Consider the following 21663-nt stretch of genomic DNA (forward strand, 5'->3'; position numbering starts at 1 on the left):
GTGGAAGCAGGGCAATTTCCCTAGAATTTGGAAGAATGACACATCTATCATGATCCCAAAACCATACAAAGTAGAAAATCATCGTTTTATAACTCTGCTCCCAGTTGGAGGTAAGATGTATGAAAGGCTAGTAAAGGAAAGACTGAGATTTGCAATAGATGAAGCTAACCTGCTGCAGGATATTCAGACAGGTTTTTGCAGAGAGAGAAATACAGTAGATAATCTGATCAGGATGCAGAGAGACATCATTGATGCACTTGATAATGGAAAAGTAATGATTGCAGTGTTCTTGGATGTTAAAGGAGCGTTTGATAAATTGGTTCAAAGACAGATACCACAAGGTTTATCTAAAGCAAAAAATAATGGATATTTGATGAAATTCACACTGAGTTACCTGTCAGATAGAAAAATTGCTGTGACTGTAGGAAAAGAAAGATCAAAGGAAATTGAGGTGGAAAGAGGTGTTCCACAAGGAAGTGTTCTTGGACCAGACTATTATAATGTTGGAGAATTTGATATCCCTCTAGAAGACAATAACTGCAAAGGAGGAATTTTTGCAGATGATAATAATACTTGGACAATCCAAAACACAGTGGAAGAAGCAGAAAAAGTTGTCCAAGAAACATTAGACCAAATAGAGTTATGGTCCCTAGGAATAGATCTTGATTTTGAACCATCTAAAGCAAAAGTTATGTTGTTCACATCTAAGAGGAATATTAGGCCTCCGCTACTTGCTCTATTTGGAGAGGAACTGTTTGTAACCAATTGTCATAAATTCCTTGGAATACACATTGATGATAAACTTCAATTTAGTCAACATGTCAAATATCTAAAAGAATCCTCTGCAAAGCAACTGAATTTGATGAAGATGCTTTCATGTGGGAAGCATGGTGTCAACATAGTTACAGCAAGACAATTTTATATCAAATACATAAGACCTAAAATTGATTATGGGAGTTTGATATACAGCATTGCCCTAGAATCTACTCTCAGAAAACTTGATACAATACAGAATACAGCTCTAAGATTGGCATTTGGGGCTCACCAGAGTACCCCGATTCCTTTTCTCCTGGGCGAGTCTGGAGTGGAGAAACTCAACACAAGACGGGAAAAAATGCTTATAGTGTACATGAACCATCTTTGGAAAGTAGATTTTAATCACCCAGTTGAGAAATTGATAATTAAACCTGGTCTGACCCACTCTAGAAATCACCATAGAAAAAGGAAATGTCTAAATCCTTTCGAAAAATTTGAAGAACTACTAACTCAGGAAGGTATAGAAGTACCTATTACCCAGATACTATGTTATTAAAAACTACAGAAAAGTCCCTCCCGGGATTGGGCTCAGATTGAGTGTCAGATTGATTAAATGGAAAAAATAGAAAATAACCCCCTAATAATGAGATCTGAAGTCTTCTCAGTTTTGAATAGCAAGTATCAAGAATATGTTAAAATAAATACAGATGGTTCAAAAATAACTGGTTTAGAAGTGGGTTGTTGAGCAGTGGTTCCAGAAAATAATACAGTGATAGCAAAGACACTAAGTAAGGGATCAACTATGTTTGAGGCAGAAATAAAAGCAATTGAAAGTGCACTAGAATGGGTACTGAGAAAAACTAGTGAAAGTGATGAAAACCAATCTAAGTTCCTCATATGCAGTGACTCAAAATCTTCTCTCCAGTCCCTAAAGAATTTTCCAAATAAACAAAATGATGAGGTCCATAAGAGTTATAGTTCAATTCTGAAGATTGTTGGGAAAGGAATAGTGATACAATTTTTGTGGTGTCAAGCCCATGTGGGGGTGATGGGTAATGAAAAACCAGACAAATGTGCCAAACTGACAGCACAAAATATGACCCTTACACCCCCTACAGAAACATATAAACAGATTAGAGAGATGGTTAGAAAGATTTACCAAATACATTTTGAGGAAATGAGGGATAAGAGTAGTAATATAGCTCTTACCCAGAAAAAGAAGCCTGGCTTTGATATGAAAAATTATAGTAGATTAAAAAGAAAATATGGTTGCTTAATGTTCCGTTTTTGGTTGACCCGTGTAGGTATTAAGCATAGGTTGTTTATCATAGGCGAAACTGATAGTCCTCAGTGTGATAATTGTAGTGAGATAGAAAGTATTTTCCATTATGTTGTTGAATGTAAGGAGTATGAAAATTTGAGAAAAGAAGTGATGAATCTGTGCAAAGAGGAACACTTAGGAGAGTTTTCAGTAGCACTTTCATTAGGAATTTTGATTGATGATGATTTTTTGAAGTATAGGATGACAGACCTGTTTGTTAAGTTTATACAGGAAAGTGGTAGAGAAAAAGATTTATCTGATGCTGATAGTAATGTAATTGCTGTATTGTCAGTGTTGAAAAAGGGATTGATCTTGTATGTATAATAGGTTTGATGGATGATTTTAGCAATGATATATGTTTGTGTTATAATAAAAAAAAAAAAAAAAAAACAAAAAAACCCACTATAAAGGAAGATTGTCTGTTCTTTTTTTAGATTGAAGCTAAGGTGCATTAATAATTGCTGCATTGAAAGTAGTTGCAGCTAATGGTGTTGTGCTGAGAAGGAAGAAAATTAGTCATATTGAAAGAAGTCTCAACTGACATTGCTGTCAAGAGGAGACTCAAATCTCTCAGATCAGATCAGCAATGTTCACTGCAATAGATATAAGATCATTGAATAATGTTAATTCAAGAGATTATCCCAGCTGTTCACATGGTGAGTTATGAAATGATTTGCATGAAAAGATATAAACATGCTATGAATTAACCATACAGTAAATGCCAACTGAATAAGGTAGATTTTTGGATGTCTATATTGATTCATTTGGCTAGCCTAGTTTATACATGAATTACCATATAATGAGCCTTCTAGCACTATTTTGAAATATACTTGGTCTAATTTATATCCTTACAAATTTAATATTGAGCTTTTAAAAGGATTCCAAATAAGAAACCTTGTTCCTTTTTTTTGCTAGGCTAAGAGAACTAAGACTTTAACATATTATTTGGTACATAATCTAATAGAAAGGGTAGACATTTAGTATTTAGCCCCTTATATAGCAAGCATACTAATACAATTAATGTAGTAGGCTAACTTAGGCTAGCCTATCATTAAATGCCATATTTTTGCTGTTTCCAAATATCATGGTTACTTCTCTTACATGGGGGCTGGCAAAGGGTGGTTGTGCCTCCCTCTCCCCTCTAGAAATTTGGGACTATAGCCTATATAAAGTAATTATAAAAAAAAAACAAAGGAAAAGAGTAGACTAAGGAAAATATATGGAGAAAATGTGTGTTGCCCCATTGTTGGCTGCCTGCCAATAGATTTTTGACCCTTGATAAGTAAAATATAAGTTCTAATTTGTGACTGAGTCACCTGTTTCCAGTTTTCCACAAACATCTGTTCAAAATGATTTGGCTGGAGTAACAAAAAAATCAGATTCTTCATAGTATTGAATGGTAAGTAAATATCAATCCTTGTCAATAACAAAAGTAAGCTTAACTATTGATAACATTCAATCAAAGAGTCAGCTTTTATGGTGATCCTAAATGTATATTTGTTTATTAGTAATTAGTGCAGCTATTAGTACACAAGAAAGTTTGTTTAATTGTAAAAAACACAAGGAAAACAACTTAATAAGGGACAATTTCAGTAAAAATATGCCAATCACTTTTGCTTGCATTGCAAGAGTACCCATGAGTTGATATATGAAGCCAATATAATCAGAAATGTTTCCCCTGAATGGAATGCTGGGAATTTTTTTATTTCCCCCTGAATGGATACATTATTTTTGTGTTTTATTATAATTTTTTCCAGGAGTAATTGTATGTATCTAGTTGTCACTTCAAAAAAGACTTAATTTTTTACACTTCCAAAGCCTAAAGGTGTCAAATATGTTGATGTTTGTTATTCTAAAAATATTGAATTAAAAAAAATTATTTGATTTTCCTAATTTTAGCTTAACATTTTAATTTTAACAAACTACTTTGATAATGCATTATTTTTTATAAATAATTGAGTCTAAAGGCATTAACTATTTTGGTGTGTTATAACCAAGTTCAAAACTGTCAATATTGTTAAAAGATATCCACCCAATGCTTCAGCTTTGCTCAGCAGAATGGGTTGCTGGGAGTTTATATCTTAGTTTTTGCAAGTAGGCAATTGTTTTTTGTAATTAATTACTTTTTTTAATTTTTGTATACTTTACTTTAATTGACATATTTTTTCCATTGCCTTTAGAAAAATATTTGTCTCTCAGCTTCATTAAATAAGAAAAAAAATCAAGATTTTCAACTGAAAGTAAGAAGCTACATTGATGCTTAAAACAAACAGAAATTATTACTATATTAGGGGGGTTGCCCCCTCCTCAGCACCTTGCTCCTGATGCTACAGTTTTTTGGTCCTTTAAAAAAAGTTACTTATTATTCTAATAAAACAACCTTTGTGTTTCAGGAGTTGTCTTAGACAAATTGGGACAAAATTTAAACTTTAGTGTAAAGAGTGAGGTGTTGAGGAGGAAGCAACTCCCCTCATATATATAATAATTCCTGTTCATTTTAAGTTTTAATGTTGCTCCTGATTTTCAGTTGAAAAAACTTTTTATGTAATTTCTCATAATTTTTTTAATAATGCCAAGATACCTGGCTCCTCCTCTGCAGTAAAATACCCCTTCCCATAGAAATATCCTGGCAAATTCAGTCCTGGCAAAAATTTTCCCAAGACAATTACCCTTAATATCTCCATGACTAAAATTGAATTGGTAAGAAAAAGCAAGACATATAAAGAAATTTTGTATAGGAATTCTGGCAAATTCACCCAGTGTTTAATTTCCCCTGAAAATTTCACCCCCTGGAAACTTCCCTCTCTATGGAAAACTCACCCCGTGCAAAATCTTTCCAGCAGAAAATTCTTCTTCCCCTCCTCACTCAAAAAATGTATGCATACTTCCCAATAGCAAGTAAAGCAACAGGTAAATTTTATAACTTAAAAACCTTTCTCAAGGGGCTACAGGGGGTCATTTTATCTCTAAACACATAGTTATTGGGCCTTTCAACTATGCTGTAGAAAAAAACTATCTCAAAATTTTGATCAGACAATTTTGGGAAAAAAGTGGCGTGGGAGGGGGCCTAGTTGCCCTCCAATTTTTTGATAACTTAAAAAGGGTACTACAACTTCTCATTTCTGTTAGAATTAACTAAAAAAAAACAAGTTTTTTTTTAAACTGAAAATAAGGAGCAACATTAAAACTTAAAACAGACAGAAATAATTCTGTATATGAAAGGGGCTGTCCCCTCCTCAACGCCTCGCTCTTTACACTAAAGTTTTTATTTTTTTAAAAAATAAAGTTGTGAGACTGAGTCAAACTTTAGCGTAAAGAGCAAGGCATTGAGGAGGGGACAGCCCCTTTCATATACAGAATAATTTCTGTTCGTCTTAAGTTTTAATGTTGCTCCTTACTTTCAGTTAAAAAAACTTATTTTTTTAGTTAATTTCTGAACGTTTTTGAATTAATGCAGCTTTGATTTTGGCTCACCATACATGAATAACTAAAACGAAATTTGCATATTAATTTTCCTTTTTTTGCCTAATTGGCTTTCTTGAAATTTTGTTTTGGCATAACTTACAATTTAACTTATGTAACGAATTTCTATATTTGTATGTTTTTATTACATATATTAGGGAGTTTGCTCCCTAGTCAATACCTTGTTCTTTATGCTAAAGTTTGAATTTTGTTCAAATCACTAACCCCTGAATCGCAAAGGCTGGTTAATTAGAATAGATAGCTCTTTTGAAAGTACTAAAAAACTTTAGCGTAAAGAGCGACGTATTGACTAGGGGGTAAAACCCCTCATATACGTAATAGTTTCTATTCGTTTGAAGTTATAATGCTGTCCCTTACGTTCAGATAAAAAAAACTTGTTTTTTTATATAATTTCTTATCGTTTTTAAAATAATGCTGCGAAACTTGACGCCTCCGTCATAGAAATGTTCCTTCCCCCAGGGAACTTTCCACCGTAACAAGATGCTTTCCCGTAACCATTACTCCGACCCCCACCCCCCACTAGAAAGAAATTCCTCCTGAAAACACCTGTTTACTTCCCAATAACCAATGCTATATGTAAACAATGGGCAAAGTTTATAACTTGCAGCCCTTCCCCCAGGAACTGTGGGGGATTAATTCATCCTCAAAGACATAGATTTCGACTATGTTGAACAAAATGGCTATCTCCAAATTTTTATTGGGTATCTTTGGGAAAAAAATGACCGTCGGAGGGAACCAAGTTGCCCTCCAATTTTTATGGGCACTTAAAAAGAGCACTAGAAGTTTTAATTTCCGTTTTAATGAGCACTCTCACGATATTCTAGGACTACTGTATTTATACGATCACCCCTTAAAAAAAAAAACAAATAAAAAACTAATATACACGCATCCATGATCTTTCTTCTTGTAATAAATACAAAATTCAACATTTTTGGAGATAGGAGCTTGAAACTTCTATAGTAGGGTTCTCTGATACACTGAATCTGATGGTGTGATTTTCATTAGAGTTCTATGACTTTTAGGGGTTGTTTCCCTCCTTTTTTGAAAATTAGGCAAATTTTCTCAGGCGCGTAATTTTTGATGGGTAAGACTAAACTTGATGAAACTTATATATTTGAAATCGGCATAAAAATCTGATTCTTTTGATGTATATATTGGTATCAAAATTTTGTTTTCTAGAGTTTTGTTACTATTGAGTTGGGTTGTTCCTTACTTACAGTTTATTACCACAAACTGTTTGATCAGCTCTCTCTCAACGTTTTAGGCCCACTGGATCAATACAATCACCCATGGAAAAGAAACAAATAAACATGCATCCATGATCTTTCTTCTGGCAAAAATTACAAAATTCCACATTTTGCTGATATGAGCTTGAAACCTCTATAGTAGGGTTCTTTGATACGCTGAATTCGATGGTGTGATTTTCATTAAAATTCTATGACTTCAAGGGGGTCTTTCTTCCTTTCTTTTGAAAATCAGACAAATTTTCTCTGGCTCATAGTGTTAGATGGGTAAAACTGAACTTAATCAAACTTCTATATTTGGAATCAGCATAATAAGCCAATTCTTTTGATATATCTATTGGTATAAAAATCTGTTTTTAGTGTTTCGGTTACTATTGAGCCGGGTTGCTCCTTACTTACAGTTTTTTACCACGAACTGTTTGATTACCACTCAAAATCCAAACAGAGGTCATTGAAATATTGACTGTTTTTTCTGTGTTACCAAGAGTATTTTATTCATAAAACTTTGCAGTTTCATGAAATGTACTTAGGCAAATAGAAAAGGTCTTTCAACTGAAGTAAGCAGCAAGTTTAAAACTTAAAACAAATATAAATTGCTCTGTATATAAAGGGGACTGTCCCTTTCTCAACTCCTCGCTCATTAAGCTAAAGTTTTAAGTGCTCTGAAAAATCTTATTTTTCCAATGTTGTTGTTGTTGTTGATTATTAACGTCTCCTCTAGAAATCAGCTTCTGTTGAGACGATCTTCTTTGTTCCACACTTTTCTATGTTTCTTGATGGGATAATCTGGAACAAAAAACATTTTTTTTTTCAAATTATTTGAGACAACATTATCATATCACTTTGAATACCATCATCTGCATTTTTTTTTTTTTTTTTTTTTTTTTTTCTAAACAAACAATAATACAGAAAGAACACACACTACAATCATTATATAGCTATAAATGATTTTTCAGTCTACCCTCTTCAGTAGTTAAGCCCTAATCAAAACAGGTCAAATTTTTTTTTTTTTTCAAACTAACATAATATCTTATCTAAAATCATCCATTCTACCGCTTAATTTCACAAAACTCAAAAACAACATGATCATTTTCAGTCTTATAACATCAACATTGATCCCTATCCCAACCATAAGACTAACATTGAGATTTCCTAGCTTTTCTCTTTGACATAAATTTCTCATATCCCTTCTAAGTCTCTCATAGAAACAACACTCGATTAGATAATGGTGTACAGTCTCATTCTGCAAATTACAAGCTCTACAAACAGGTCTATTGCTTTTCCCAATCCTAAAGAGTCTAGCATTAGTACTTACATGACCTGATCGAAAACGGAATAACAATCTACAATTCCTCTTATCCAGTTTACTATAAATTTTACTATCAAAGTGGTTGTGTTTTTTTCTCGGCTACAAGCTAATTGTGCATTAGATCCTTCAAAATTCCGAATCTCCATTGTCTCAATCCTCCTCTGATTAATCTCAATCCTTGTATTCATCTCCCTCTACATAATTCAGTAGTTGTGTTGCTGCTATTTTTGCATGTATATTATCCATTTCGTTGCCTTGTATGCCTACATGTGCTGGTGTCCATACTAGCTGAAAATCAAATCCTTTTTGGAGCAATTGAAGAAGTGTGTTGTAACACCTAATTAATTCTGGGTTTTGGTTTGAAATGTAATTTTGTAAGCTAAGTATAGCAGCTTTTGAGTCGCTACAGATAGCAAATTTTCTATTTTCTTTGTGGTAAATGAATTCCACATTGAAACTTTCCTTGTTAAGCTTGTTGCCTCTTTTCTTTCTAATAGATCTCAAGCAGTTAAATATTTAAATTGTTTCTCAGATTATCTCCCCATATTTAATGGCATTCCTCAAGGGACTCTTTTTGTCCCTCTCCTTTTTTCACTTATGATTAATAACCTTTCAACCCTTTAAAACAATAGATGGAAGTTTGTCGATGAATTGACAGTTTTAGAGATGTGTCATAAAAACATTTTTAGCAACCCAATGGGGATACTCCAAGATATTGCCTGTCAGGCCTCGTCCCTTGACATGACTGTTAACCCTTCTAAATCCGCAATAGTTTCAGTAAGTTTCCTTAAATCCCCTCCCCTTCTTCTTGCTCCTATACCTCCTGAAACCTCTGTCACATCTTTTAAACTCCTTGGTGTTACAATTACTTCTAATTTGAAATGGGATGCCCATATAAATAATATCCTACGAAAAGTAAACTCCTCGCTTTCCCTCCTTAAACTTTTAAATAAATTTAGTTGCCTCCAATCACATTTACTACAAGTATACATTTCTTTTGTGCGTCCCATATTAGAGTACGCTTGTCCTGTGTGGCACCCTGGCCTCTCTAATGAAGCAACACAAAAAATTGAAAATGTCCAAAAGAGAGCTCTAAGAATTATTTTTAAAGAGGGCAAGATACCGTATTTGTATTTGTTAAATATTTCAAACCTAGAGACCCTCGAGAGACGAAGAAATAATTTGTGCCTCCGTTTTGCAAAAAAATGCCATAACAAACCCTCGGACGGCAAGTATTTTCCCCAAACGTCACTCCCCATCCAGATTACGGCCGCCTCGAGCTGTTTCTGATCCCATCCCTGTTTTGTGCCCCATTCACTGGTTTACTTCTATATATTAAATAAATTTTGGCCCATTTTTTAAAATAAAAATTAATAAAAATGCCAAATAGTTTCTTTTTTTTTTCTTTTTTTTGTCTCCCCTCCCCCCTTCTTGACCATTTTTTATTTTTTAAATCTTTCATTGATTCACTGTTGTTTGATTATTTACACTTTTTTTTTGTCTATTTTTATTCTTATGCATATATGTCTAGCTTTTTTTTTTCTGTGCCTATGCGTTTATTCCCCCCCCCCCCTCCCTTTTTTTTATGTCCGTTCTAATTCTTTGTCCGATTCGTATTTATGTAAGTTTATTTTGACCAGTTTTTATCTTTTTAACTTTTTGATTGACTTTTTACAGTTTTAATTATTAACTGTTAAATGATTTTTCATTATGATTTTTCTATTTCGTTGTTGTTGTTTCATTTTTGCCAGTTTTAGTGCAATCATTTATAATGTCGACTCTGAAGTCCGAATTCGGCCCTTTGTGGGCTTGTGATAGTGATCTTTTTGAAATAAATATCTCACCTTATCTTAAATCTAGTGCTATCTCTATTGTTTTAATTTCTGCTTCAAAGACTGTTGAGTAGTGTCCTAGAGATCTGGATGCCACTAATTTCTTCTGAGGAACAACAGCTGCAGCTCCCACTCCTTTTCCTTCAATTTGGGATCCATCAGTATATATTAGACAGAAATTTTGAAATTTTTCTGTGATAAGTTTCATAAATTCTATTTTTGTGGATAATGGATTTCTTTCATTTTTTTGTATTTCTTCTATGGTACAAGGTATTTGCATCAAAAGCCATGGTGGGGTGTCTAGAGGTTTCTTATATTGTAACATTTTAGCAATAGAGAAATTCAAACCTTCTCTCATCAGTGCTTCTGCTTTCTCAAATGGGTTTAAATGTTTCCTTAGTTTATTTGGGTCCATGGTGTGGAATAGTCCACGTTTGACAATATGTTTCTTGATTGGGTGATTTTTATCTGATGTCCATAGTTTTTGAATATATTTTAGTAATAGTACATCTCTTCTTGTTGACAGTTTTTCTATACCAGATTCAATTATTAAGAAGGGAATTGGTGTGGTCTTTTTTGCTCCAAAAGCAATCCTTATAGCTGTGTTTTGTATAACTTCTAGCTTATTTAGCTGACCATCATTTGCACTGCCATATATAGTGGCCCCATATTCAATTTTTGGGAGTATATACTTAACATAAAATTCTCTCATTACAGCTGGATTAGCTCCATACCTTCCCCCTCCCATCATTTTCATAAGATTTATCTTTTTAAGGCATGAGAGTTTCAGATTTTCAATATGTTTGGCAAATCTCATCTTACTGTCCAGTATTATCCCCAGGGCATTGTATTCTTTTACTATTCCTATATTTTCTCCATAAAATTTCAAAACAGGTGGTCAGGTATTTCTCCTCTGTGTTATAATCATGGCTTTTGCTTTGGATTGTTCAAATATTATATCTAGGGTACTTGCCCATGTTTCTATTTGGAGAAGTATTTGTTGAGCTTCTTTTTCAGCTTCCTCTAAGGTATCCTGTATAGTCCAAGTCTTGTTGTCGTCAGCAAAAATGCAACCATTACATGCATCATCTTTAACAGGAATGTCATGTTCACTTATGTTATAATAATCTAGACCAAGGACGCTTCCCTGTGGAACTCCTCTTTTAATTTGAACCTTGTTTTCTGACATTGACTTTCCAACAAGTACAGCAACTTCTCTGCCAGACATATAGTCTATTGAAAACTTCATAAGTGGGCCATGGATGTTTGCTTTTATAAGTCCATTTAATATTTGTCGGTGCACAATGTTATCAAATGCACCTTTAACATCCAGAAATAGAAGGATCATGACTTTCCTGTTATTTAAAGCATAAAGTCAATCTCTCAAAATACTTAAAAGACTGTCAGTTGTGCTTCTACCTTGCCGGAATCCATTTTGAATGTCCTGAAGAATTTGTGTTTTTTCCACTGTGTAAACCAACCTTTTTTTGACCAGTCTTTCATAGATCTTTCCTACAACTGGGAGTAATGATATAAATCGGTGATTTTCCACTAAGTATTTTTTACCAGGTTTTGGTACCATTATGGCTATGCCTTTTTTCCAGCAGTCTGGAAATCTTCCCTTTTCCCATAACATGTTAATAATTTTTAATAATTCCTCTCTCCATCTAGTTGGAAGATTTTTCAATGATGTTGGGTGGATTCTATCAGGTCCTGGGGCTGTTTCTGGCAATTTATTTAACACAGCTTCTAGTTCTACACCTGTGAAAGGCAAGTTATATGGTTCAGTACTTTCCTCCTCAGCTAGTTTTCTGGCTTTAGCAAATACTTTAGAATGTAGGACTGTCTTTATAAATGGATCCTCTTTGCCAATGGTCTGTCTTAGGTGCCTGACTCTTGCTTCAGCTTTTTTCCTGTCATCAATTATTAGCTCTCCATTAAATTGCACTGGTATGTTTAGATTTGGAGGGTTATTTTTACTACCCATTCTTTTTATAAATTTATATACTTTTCCATATGAATATCTAAAATTTAAACTCTCTACAAACTTTGTCCATGAATCACTTCGAGCATCACTTGTGGCTCTTGCAAATTTTGATTTGGCTTGCTTTAGCTTAATGCAATTATCTGTAGATAGAATTTTATTGTAGTTATTTGCTGCCCTATTCATTGCTTTCTTGGTATTTTCACATTCAGTATTCCACCAAATAGGTTCTCTGTGGCTATTCTTCCTTAGTTTGCTCTGTGAGATAATTTTTTCTGCTGTCTCTAGAAGCAGTTAATGGAATTTACAAATTTTATCCTCTATGTTTTCAAAAGGATTCAGTTCTTTCTCCAGTTCAGTAGATTCCAGACTTGTTCTGTACTCTTTCCAATTTTTGGGCTTTCAATTCTACCTTCAATATCCACAATCACAGGTAGATGGTCACTGATGAGGTTACTGTTAATTTCTGATGTGACAGCTGTCTTATTTGCCATTCTACCAGATGTAAAGGCTACATCGGTTGTAGAGTATAAATCTCTGTGTGGATTTACCCTAGTGGGTAACCCATATGGTGTTAATAGAATTACTTCATCTTGCCCTTCCAGGATCTTCTCCAGTGCACTTCCACTACCATTTTTATTTCCACAACCACACCAAATACCAGAGTGAGCACTAAAATCTGCTACTATTAAAAACTCTTCTGTTGGTTTTATGGCATTTTTAACTAAATCAAACACAGTTTCCAAATCCGTATTGTTTCCATCTGGGTTATACACATTAGCTAATATCAGTGCTGGTTTTCTATATCTATAAACTCTACACAACAAAACTTCCATCTTCTGATTCAACACTGATCCAAAGTCCAACACCTGATGGTACACTGACTTTTTGATGGCTGTAATCAATCCACCCCTTCTACCTTCATCTCGGTCCTTTCTGATTACATAGAAATCTTTCATTATACATATGTCTCTGCTTGTTAGCCATGTCTCTTGTAGGCAGATAATGTCAATTTCTTTATTCCTTGCAAAGCTCTCAATTAAGTCTTTTTTTACTCTTTTGATTGATTGGGTATTAAATGATAAAACTCTCATTTAAGGGGTCATGTTGATTAGCTTTAAAATTTCACTTGATCACTAGTTTCTCATTGAATAGTGTTTTCATAAGAGAGCATAACTTCTGGACCCTTTCTTGTAATTCCAAGTCCCTTAAGTCAACAACTTCTGGTGCACTTGAAACAAAAAATCACTAGTTTTGTCAGAATTTCTTTTTGGAGTCTGCTTTGTTCATTGATTTCTAAGGCCTGTTTCTTATTTAATGCATCAGCATAGGATCTATATGCTATGGAAGCCATATTGAAGCCAATATTTTTTTCTTGAGATAATCTTAAAATGTTTCTATTTTGATCTCTGACCCTACACAAGCCAGAAGTAGAAGAATGGTTACCCCTGCAGTTTACACAGCTATACTTTTGAAATTGTCTTCTTTTTCTGTTACATTTTTTAGTTCACAATCTTTTGATGGGTGGGGACCTGCACACCTGAGAAACTGGTTTTGGTGCCCTGCATCGTGCCTGCATATGCCCATATTTTTGACACTTAATAATAGGTCTTTGGTATTCTTGAACTTCTCTTTTTCTTCCATATAGCCAGAGAGCTGAGGGTAAAAGATTATTTTCAAAGGTGGTGCAAACTGATAGGTTATCTTCTAATTGTTTTATTTCTCTATTAAACCTTTCTATCTTTTTATATATTTCACTGAAGCATTAGCCTCAGATCCAAGATCACTTTAATCTCATCTTCAGTGATTTCTTTGGGTATTCCTCTTATTGCTCCTTGATATCTGGGTTTAAATTCATCTTCCTGGCCTTCTGTTTCACCTACTTTATTAATTGTTAATGCTTTTGCAACAGCAGATTTAGTGGGAAGAAATATTGTGACTCTCTTTTTGTCTTTGCTTAATTCAAATTGAAAATGTTCAGGTTTCAAGGCTTCTTTCAGGCTTAAGGTAGTTTCTCTTTCCATAGGCAAGGTTTTTGTTTCATCATTGCTAGACAAGATGACTCTATTGTCAAATCTATCTAAAATCTGGATTCCCTTATTTTTTGGCTGGTACCTAGGAGGGGCTGTATAGCGACTTTTGGCAACTCTATTGTTTTCCTCAAGGAGGGTTGGGGATATAGCTCTTTTGCCTCGTTTTCCTAAGTCATGAGATAGTCCTAGATTAGGAAAGTTTGTGATACCCTCAACTTCTTTAGGGTTTGCACTACCTAAATTCATGGCTTCATCAGAGGGAATAGGTGGTTAATTTTCATCTATTGAATTCAAAACTTCAAATGAATTTGATGTAGGGAGTGTAGCAATGAATCTATTTTGAGAGTGTGGTGAAATATAAATTTGATGCTGACTGTAGTGACTATTGTGGGGGGCTAGGGTAGTGACATGTGCTGATTGTCTTGCCTGATTAAATCTTGGTGTCTGTTGTATAACCTGACCCTGATACTGTATAGCTTGAGACATAGGCATTACTTGTGGAATAAATGTTGTGTACATGGGGGCCTGCCCTTGTTCATTATTCAGACCAACTGCGTTTGGCCTCACCATCACTCCAGGCGAGTGATGTGGATCCCAATTCACCTGCATCCCAGACAAACACACCACTTATCCCCAAACTAAATCAAAAATATCAAACCCGCAAGTCAAAAAAAATTATCCCACGCTGAGCCGTTTTCCTCAAGTCCCTTATTTTTCCAATTGTAAAATTTATTTTACAATTTGAAAAAAAACTTCACAGTAAAGAGTAAGAAGCTGAGGAGGAGACATCCCCATTTTTATAAAGAGTAATCTGTTCAAATAGGTTCCAAATTTGTTCCTTGTTTCCATTTGAAAGGATCTTTTTTATTTAATTCCTGATTGTTTCCCAAATCATACCCATCAGGCCTAACCAGGATATAATTTGAGGTACTGGTCCCTTAAATCCCTGGTTAATTGCTTTTAAAATGTGCAAATCAATAATTGTACGTTCATTAGTACCATCTTACGTTTAAATTTGCATTATCAATTATGGATAAAATTTGAATATACTTAAAAAATTGGCAATGAATAGTATTTCTGGTAAAAAGTCCTTGTTAATGTTATTACTTGAGAATTTCGGTTGGATAAAAAGGAGTACTATTGTTTTTCTGGATTGAAATTACGTGATACCTTTGATCTTTTACATAACTGAAGCCATCACAACCTCTACAATAGGATTTCTTATTGATAAATACATTACATGCATTTCTTAAAATACATTAAAGTACTTCATATAAATAGAAAAAGAAAATAACACCGTTTAGAATTGTTGAAAACTAAGTTCCTAGCAGTATTTGCCATACCAAAGAAATTTCCTGGCGGGGCTGATGATAACCTGCCTTGCATTTTCCACCTCTGTGCTGGTAGATATGTGAATGTAACATTTTAGCTGAATAGAGAAACAATTTAATTAATTCCTACCTCCCCCCCGCACCTCTCAACATTTATCAGAAGCCTCATGAAGAGTAAGCAGTTTGTCCATTAAAATATACTTTTTTAGGAATCTACCTTACCCCCACCGAAACAATGACTCACCCCCCCCCCCCCCCCTCATTATAGCTGATACGCAATTACAGATCACCAAACGTAGCCTATTTTCATTACAAATAAAGCGAATCAACTTGGTTGAATCCAGTACTGCCACCGTGTGACATTACATCTTTTGCAACTGAGAAGCCTAAAATATAGTTATTGATACTTTTAAATACATTAGCTTCTCAGATTTCTAAACTGATTGCAAATTTGTCCTCTTCAGGGTAAAGTTGTAGTTTGGTGCCCTAAAATAGCAAGAAAATAAGACTTTCCCCTGGCCCAATCTGTATGGTCACTTAAAAAAGAGCTTTAAATTCACGTTTGAATGAGCTCCCTCCCAATTATCTTGGACCTATGGTTTGATACAATCACCCCTGTGAAAAACAAATAAACATGCATTGATGATGTTTCTTCTGGAAAAAAAAATGCAAAATTCCACATTTTTGGAGCTTGAAACCGGTATGGTAAGGTTCTCTTATATGATGTATCTAATAAAGGGCTTTTCAATAAGATTGCTTGCTTTTTTGGAGGTGTTTCCCCTTTTTTTCAAAAATCAGGCAAATTTTCTCAGATTTTTGGTTTTGGGTGGGTAACAAATAAAACAATCAATAAAACGACCTTCATATATTTCGACGCAGTGTAAAATGCCAGTATTGCCGGTGTAGCAATTGTCAGAAGAATTCCATTTTTAGTTTTGGTGAATATTTGTCCAAGTCACTTTTTACTTCCAGTTTTTTTTTGTTTGTTTTTTTATCACAAACTATTTGATAAGATTCTCTTGTGACAGAATTTTATTTGAACCTGTTCATTTTATTTAGTTGAATAGGACACTAAAAAAAGTATTAATTTGGCAGCTGGATAGTAAGTTAAAATCTTGTTTTTCTTTTGCTATTCTATTTTTTTAATATCTGGATATATAAAGGACTTAGGTTTGACAGAGGGAGAATTGTCCTGTTATATAAGAGGTATATTTTACATGGTTGTTATAAAATAAAAACGTAGTATCTATGCAGGCAGAATGATTTTTGAGTATCTCTACTCCTTCTGTAAGCTATTCTAAGGCATAGGGAATTGCATAAACACAAGTCTACATCTGTTATAATTTACGGAAGCAATAAATCTTTCTGTAATTTTGGTTTGAGTTTGATTTTCTTTTAAGATTAAACGCATAATAATTAAATATACAATCTGTTAAATAAATTGATCCCTTTGCCAGGAGTCTTTTTCATTTAAAATTTACTGTATTTTCTTTCATAATGCATGCAATTTAATTGCTCTTTTTATTTGAGTTTTTTTCTAAAAGTATTTAAAAACAAACTTATTCCTACAAAAAAATTTCCTGAAATATATTCCCTGTCACCCAACCCCCACTGATATTTTGGCATTTAGCCCCCCCCCCTGGAAAATTTTCTGCCTGTGCCCTTGTTCTTGTAAAATGCACCATACCCCCTCGATGGTCCCTGATCTGACTCTAATAATTTATTTCTCCATTAATTGAATCTTATGATTTGTCATAGCCTTGGCTAGATTTTTTGTTAAAATAGGTTTCTGTGATTAATTGCAATAATAGATAAAAATTATATTATTTAAAATGATTTTAAAAAGTAGACAACAACAGAAGGAAATATGTTTATGGTAAAATTATAGTTTAGCTGTTTTTTGCTATCTTGGAAAGGGGTTAGTTTAGGGAAATGAAACTTTTAGTAATGAATCCAGGGCCAAAAACGAACTCTGGGAAGGTATTGACAACATTCCATGTTAACCCTCTTCTGATATCCAAGTATTAAAAATTTGCCTGCTTGACAGGTAGCCTATAAGCTATACCTATTGATTTTTTGACAAAACAACATTTTACCTTAATTTTCAGTTATCAGTTTCTTTTTCTCTTGTTTTAGTTTTGAAAATACAATTTCTGTTGTTTGTTAGAAGTAACAGTAATTCCTTTTCAATATAGTGAAAAGTAGCTAAACTAGAATTTTATATAATTAATCAAATCATAGTGAATATATAAAGTTATAATTTTATTGTTTTAATGTTTCATTTGAAACTAGCTTTTTATGTATTATTAGGGGTATATCAAGGACCATTGGGGGGTGGATATGTGATATGCATTGTCAGAAAAGTGAACTTGATGCTTAGAAATAGCATAGCCTAAAACAACAAACCTAGAGCTACTAGGCTACTTTATTAGCTTAATATGCTTCCTTCAGAAGTGGCCAACCACCAGATATTTGCCTTAGAAAGTTCTATTGCACTGCACACCCTTGGCAGTCTCTGATCTAACCCTAATAATTTATTCCTTCATTAATTGAATCTTATGATATGTTATAGCCTTGGCTAGATTATTTGTTAAAATGGGTTTCTGTGATAGATTACAAGATTAGATCAAAATTATAATATTTAAAATGATTTTAAAAAAGTAGACAACAATGGAAGGAAATCTAATTATCTAATTAATCAAAACATAGTGCAGATTATAAAGTAAGAATTTTGTTGTTTTAATATTGTATTTGAAGTTTTATATGCATTCTTAAGGGTCTATCAAGGCCCATCTCAGAGTGAATAGGTGATATGCATTTTCAGAACAGTGAACATGATACTTGGGAATAGCATAAAATTATTAATCTAGAGCTACTAGGCTACTTTTATTAGCTTAGAATGTTTCCTTCTGAAGTGCCCAATCACTAAATGTTTACTAGATTCCATATTTTATGTTCTCTCTAAATACCATGATCCATTTTGTGTCAATACATTCCACTCCCTGGTGGTCCCAGGTCCAGTTTTAATAATGTGTTTCTTTATTAAATGTATCTTGTAGGGGATTATGATTATTGGTTCTTTGTTAAAATGGGTTTTTGCAATCTAAACTTGAAGGAATTTTGTTTTGCCTATAATTGATTACAATATCAACTAAAAATATATTACTTGAAATTATTTTAAAAGCTAAAAGAATAGAAGGAAACATGATAATCAAACTAATAAAATCATTCCATGAAAAAATGGACTTAATAGTTACTTCCAACTTCCTGAAGCTATATAAAAAAAAACACATTTTAAAAGAGTGTTTTGTGGTAACTGTTGTGGACTAATTTCTTACTATCAAAATAAAATATAAACAGTCCAAGTACAAAAAAACTTTCTTTATCCTTCTACTTACTGATTGCAACTAACAAAAGTTCATTACAGTTTGAATTCAGCCATCCCAGTACTCACTGATACAATCACACATGGACAAAGACTTCATATGAAGAAGGATTTAGCTAAAAGTATAATTTACATAGTCAATTCATGACACCCCTCTCTTCCACAAGAGGATAGCAGAGACATTCTTAAACAAAGTTAATTCTTCCTTATGCTAACCATGTAGCCGGAAAAAGCTTCTCTTTCATGACAAGAACAGCTGTTCATGAACCACCTGATACAAGAGTATATGTTGGGCTAGTAAAAATACCTCATCAGTATCTGCAAGGTTGAAGAACAGCCTCTGTGTTTGGATTCTCCTTCACTATTGGGAAGCAGATGAGCATTCTGCATTATTCATCCATGGGAGCTTTCAGGCACCAGCAGCCAACAATGGAAGGACCCATTTCCGTGAATGGTTCTACTGTACAACAAACTGATTTAGAACTTGTATTTATTCCCACTTGCATTGGCTTGACCAGTTGCCTCCAGGTTTAAGAAAAAGAACAACTCAGGATCATTGTGTTGACTCCATCAGAATGATGAGAGACTTTTTGCAGCCAGAGGGGGAGCTTAATTTGACAGTATACCTTAATGAGACAGGCAAATTATTTACAGGCTACTCATCTGTAAAAAAAAAAAAAAAAAAATTATTATTTCAAACAACAGTCACCATAACATTACTTAGAATAGCCTAGAAAGTGCATCAGCGTTTGTGTTCATGGATTCTGGTTAGCTATAAATGGTAAAATGAAATTTTTATAGGGCCAATGACCAGCAAGTCAAACAAGGGTTGGAACTTTGAATAGCATTAAGCCACCTAAGAGGATTGTGGTCTGTTTCAAACAGTTCGTGGTAACGAACTGTAAGTAAGGAGCGACCCGGCTCAATGGTAACCGAAACTCTAGAAAACGGGTTATTGATACCAATAGGTATATCAAAAGAATCAGATTTCAATGCTGATTTCAAATATATAACTTTCATCAAGTTTAGTGCTACCCATCAAAAGAAAATTTGGCTGATTTTCAAAACGAGGGGGAAAGGCCCCCTAAGTTATAGAACCTTAATGAAAATCACACCATCATATTCAGCGTATTAGAGAACCCTACTGTAGAGTTTTCAAGCTCCTATCTACAAAAATGTGGAATTTTACATTTTTTGCCAGAAGAAAGATCACGGATGCGTGTTTATTTGTTTGTTTGTTTGTTTGTTTTTTGTTTTTGTTTTTCCAGGGGTGATCGTATCGACCCAGTGGTCCTAGAATATCGTGGGAGGGCTCATTGGAACGGAAATTAAAAGTTCTAGCGCCCTTTTTAAGTGTCAAAAAAAACTAGGCCCCCTCCCACGCTTATTTTTTTCACAAAGTCCCCCGATCAAAATTTTGAGATAGACATTTTGTTCAGAATGATCAAAAATATGGTAAATATTTCTTTTAGGATGACTTAATCTCCAGAAGCACCCCGAGAGAGGTCTAAAAGTTATGAACTTTACCCCATGTTAACATAGTATTGGTTATTGGGAAGTATACAGACGTTTTCAGGAGGTTTTTTTATGGTCGTGGGAGGAAGGGGGGGTCGGGGGTTATGTTGAAGGATCTTTTCGTGAAGGAAGTTTTCAGGGGGGAAGGGAAATTGCCAAGAAGGGGGCGCCGGACTTGCCAGCATTATTTATTGGTTATTGTGAAGTATACAGCCATTTTCAGGAAGGATTTTTTCTGGAGGGGGGGGGGGGCTAGACGAGGGGGTTACTCTGGAGAATACGTCCGTGGAGGATGTTTCTTTGGGGTAAGGGACATGTCTAGGAAGGGGGCGCCGGACTTCCAAGTATTATTTAAGAAACGATCAGAAATTAAATATAAAAAAAACAAGTTTTTTCAACTGAAATGTAAGAAGGAATATTAGAACTTAAAACGAACAGAAATTATAACGTATGTGAGGGGGTTCTCCCCCAAGTCAGTACCTCGCTCTTTACGCTACAGTTTTTTTTAGTGCTTTCAAAAGAGCTATCTATTCTAATTAAACGGCCTTTGTGATTCAGGGGTTTCTGAATAAAAATTTTTTTTAAATTTTAACGTAAAGTGCGTGTTATTGACTAAGGGTAGAACCCCTTCATATAAGTAATAACATATACGTAATAAAAAAAAAACAATAAGAAAACAAGCGATACGACTCAACAGTAATTGAAAATTTTAAAAACAAAATTTTTATGTCGATAAATGTACAAAAATAATGTGTTTATAATGCTGATCCTAAATATATAAATTTTATTAAGTTTAGTATTACTCATCAAAGGCTCCGAGCCTGAGAAAATTTACTCGATTTTTTAAAGAGGGGGAAACATCCCCTACAAGTGAAAGAATTTTAATGAAAATCACACCGTCAGATTCAGCGTATCAGAAAACCCTATTACATAGGTTTCAAGCTCATATCTGCAAAAATCTGCAACTTTGTATTTTTTGCCAGAAGAAAAATATACGAATATAGAAGTTAGTTACGTAAGTTAATTTGTAAAGACATCCATTTAGCAAAAGAAAAGTAAAATTTTTATACAAATAAAAGCTGCATTAACTAAAAAACGATCAGAAATTAAATAAAAAAAACAAGTTTTTTGAACTGAAAGTAAGGAGCGACATTAAAACTTAAAACGAACAGAAATTATTCCGTATATGAAAGGGGCTGTCCACTCCTCAACCCCTCGCTTCTTACGCTAAAGTTTGACTCTGTCTCACAACTTTATTTTTTAAAACAATAAAAAACTTTAGCGTAAAGAGCGAGGCTTTGAGGAGGGGAAAGTCCCTTTCATATACGGAATAATTTCTGTTCGTTTTAAGCTTTAATGTCGCTCCTTACTTTCAGTTTAAAAAACTTGTTTTTTTATTTAATTACTACAAAGAAATGATGTCACGTCAGTTAGTATTTGAAACTTTCAATTCCCCATTTGAGAGCAAGA

At 33.9% G+C, this 21663-nt stretch overlaps 1 protein-coding gene across 2 annotated transcripts in view; it reads left to right on the forward strand.

Moving 5' to 3' along the window:
• The window catches only part of LOC148951171 (rRNA N(6)-adenosine-methyltransferase ZCCHC4), a 94495-nt gene that overhangs the window by 14751 nt on the left and 58081 nt on the right, over nucleotides 1-21663 (forward strand). The window contains exon 2 of one of the 2 annotated variants that reach the window (XM_089090696.1): nucleotides 2560-2733. In XM_089090696.1, the coding sequence (XP_088946822.1) occupies nucleotides 2664-2733 (70 nt within the window). In that variant the 5' untranslated portion in view covers nucleotides 2560-2663. Of the gene's footprint in view, nucleotides 1-2527; nucleotides 2734-21663 lie in introns of those variants that run through there. The other variant, XM_089090695.1, reaches the window with a different exon arrangement.

Source organism: Artemia sp. Qi Xiang Cuo, chromosome 6 (assembly GCF_049724085.1).
Source record: "Artemia sp. Qi Xiang Cuo chromosome 6, ASM4972408v1, whole genome shotgun sequence".
NCBI classification, from domain to species: Eukaryota; Metazoa; Arthropoda; class Branchiopoda; order Anostraca; family Artemiidae; genus Artemia; species Artemia sp. Qi Xiang Cuo.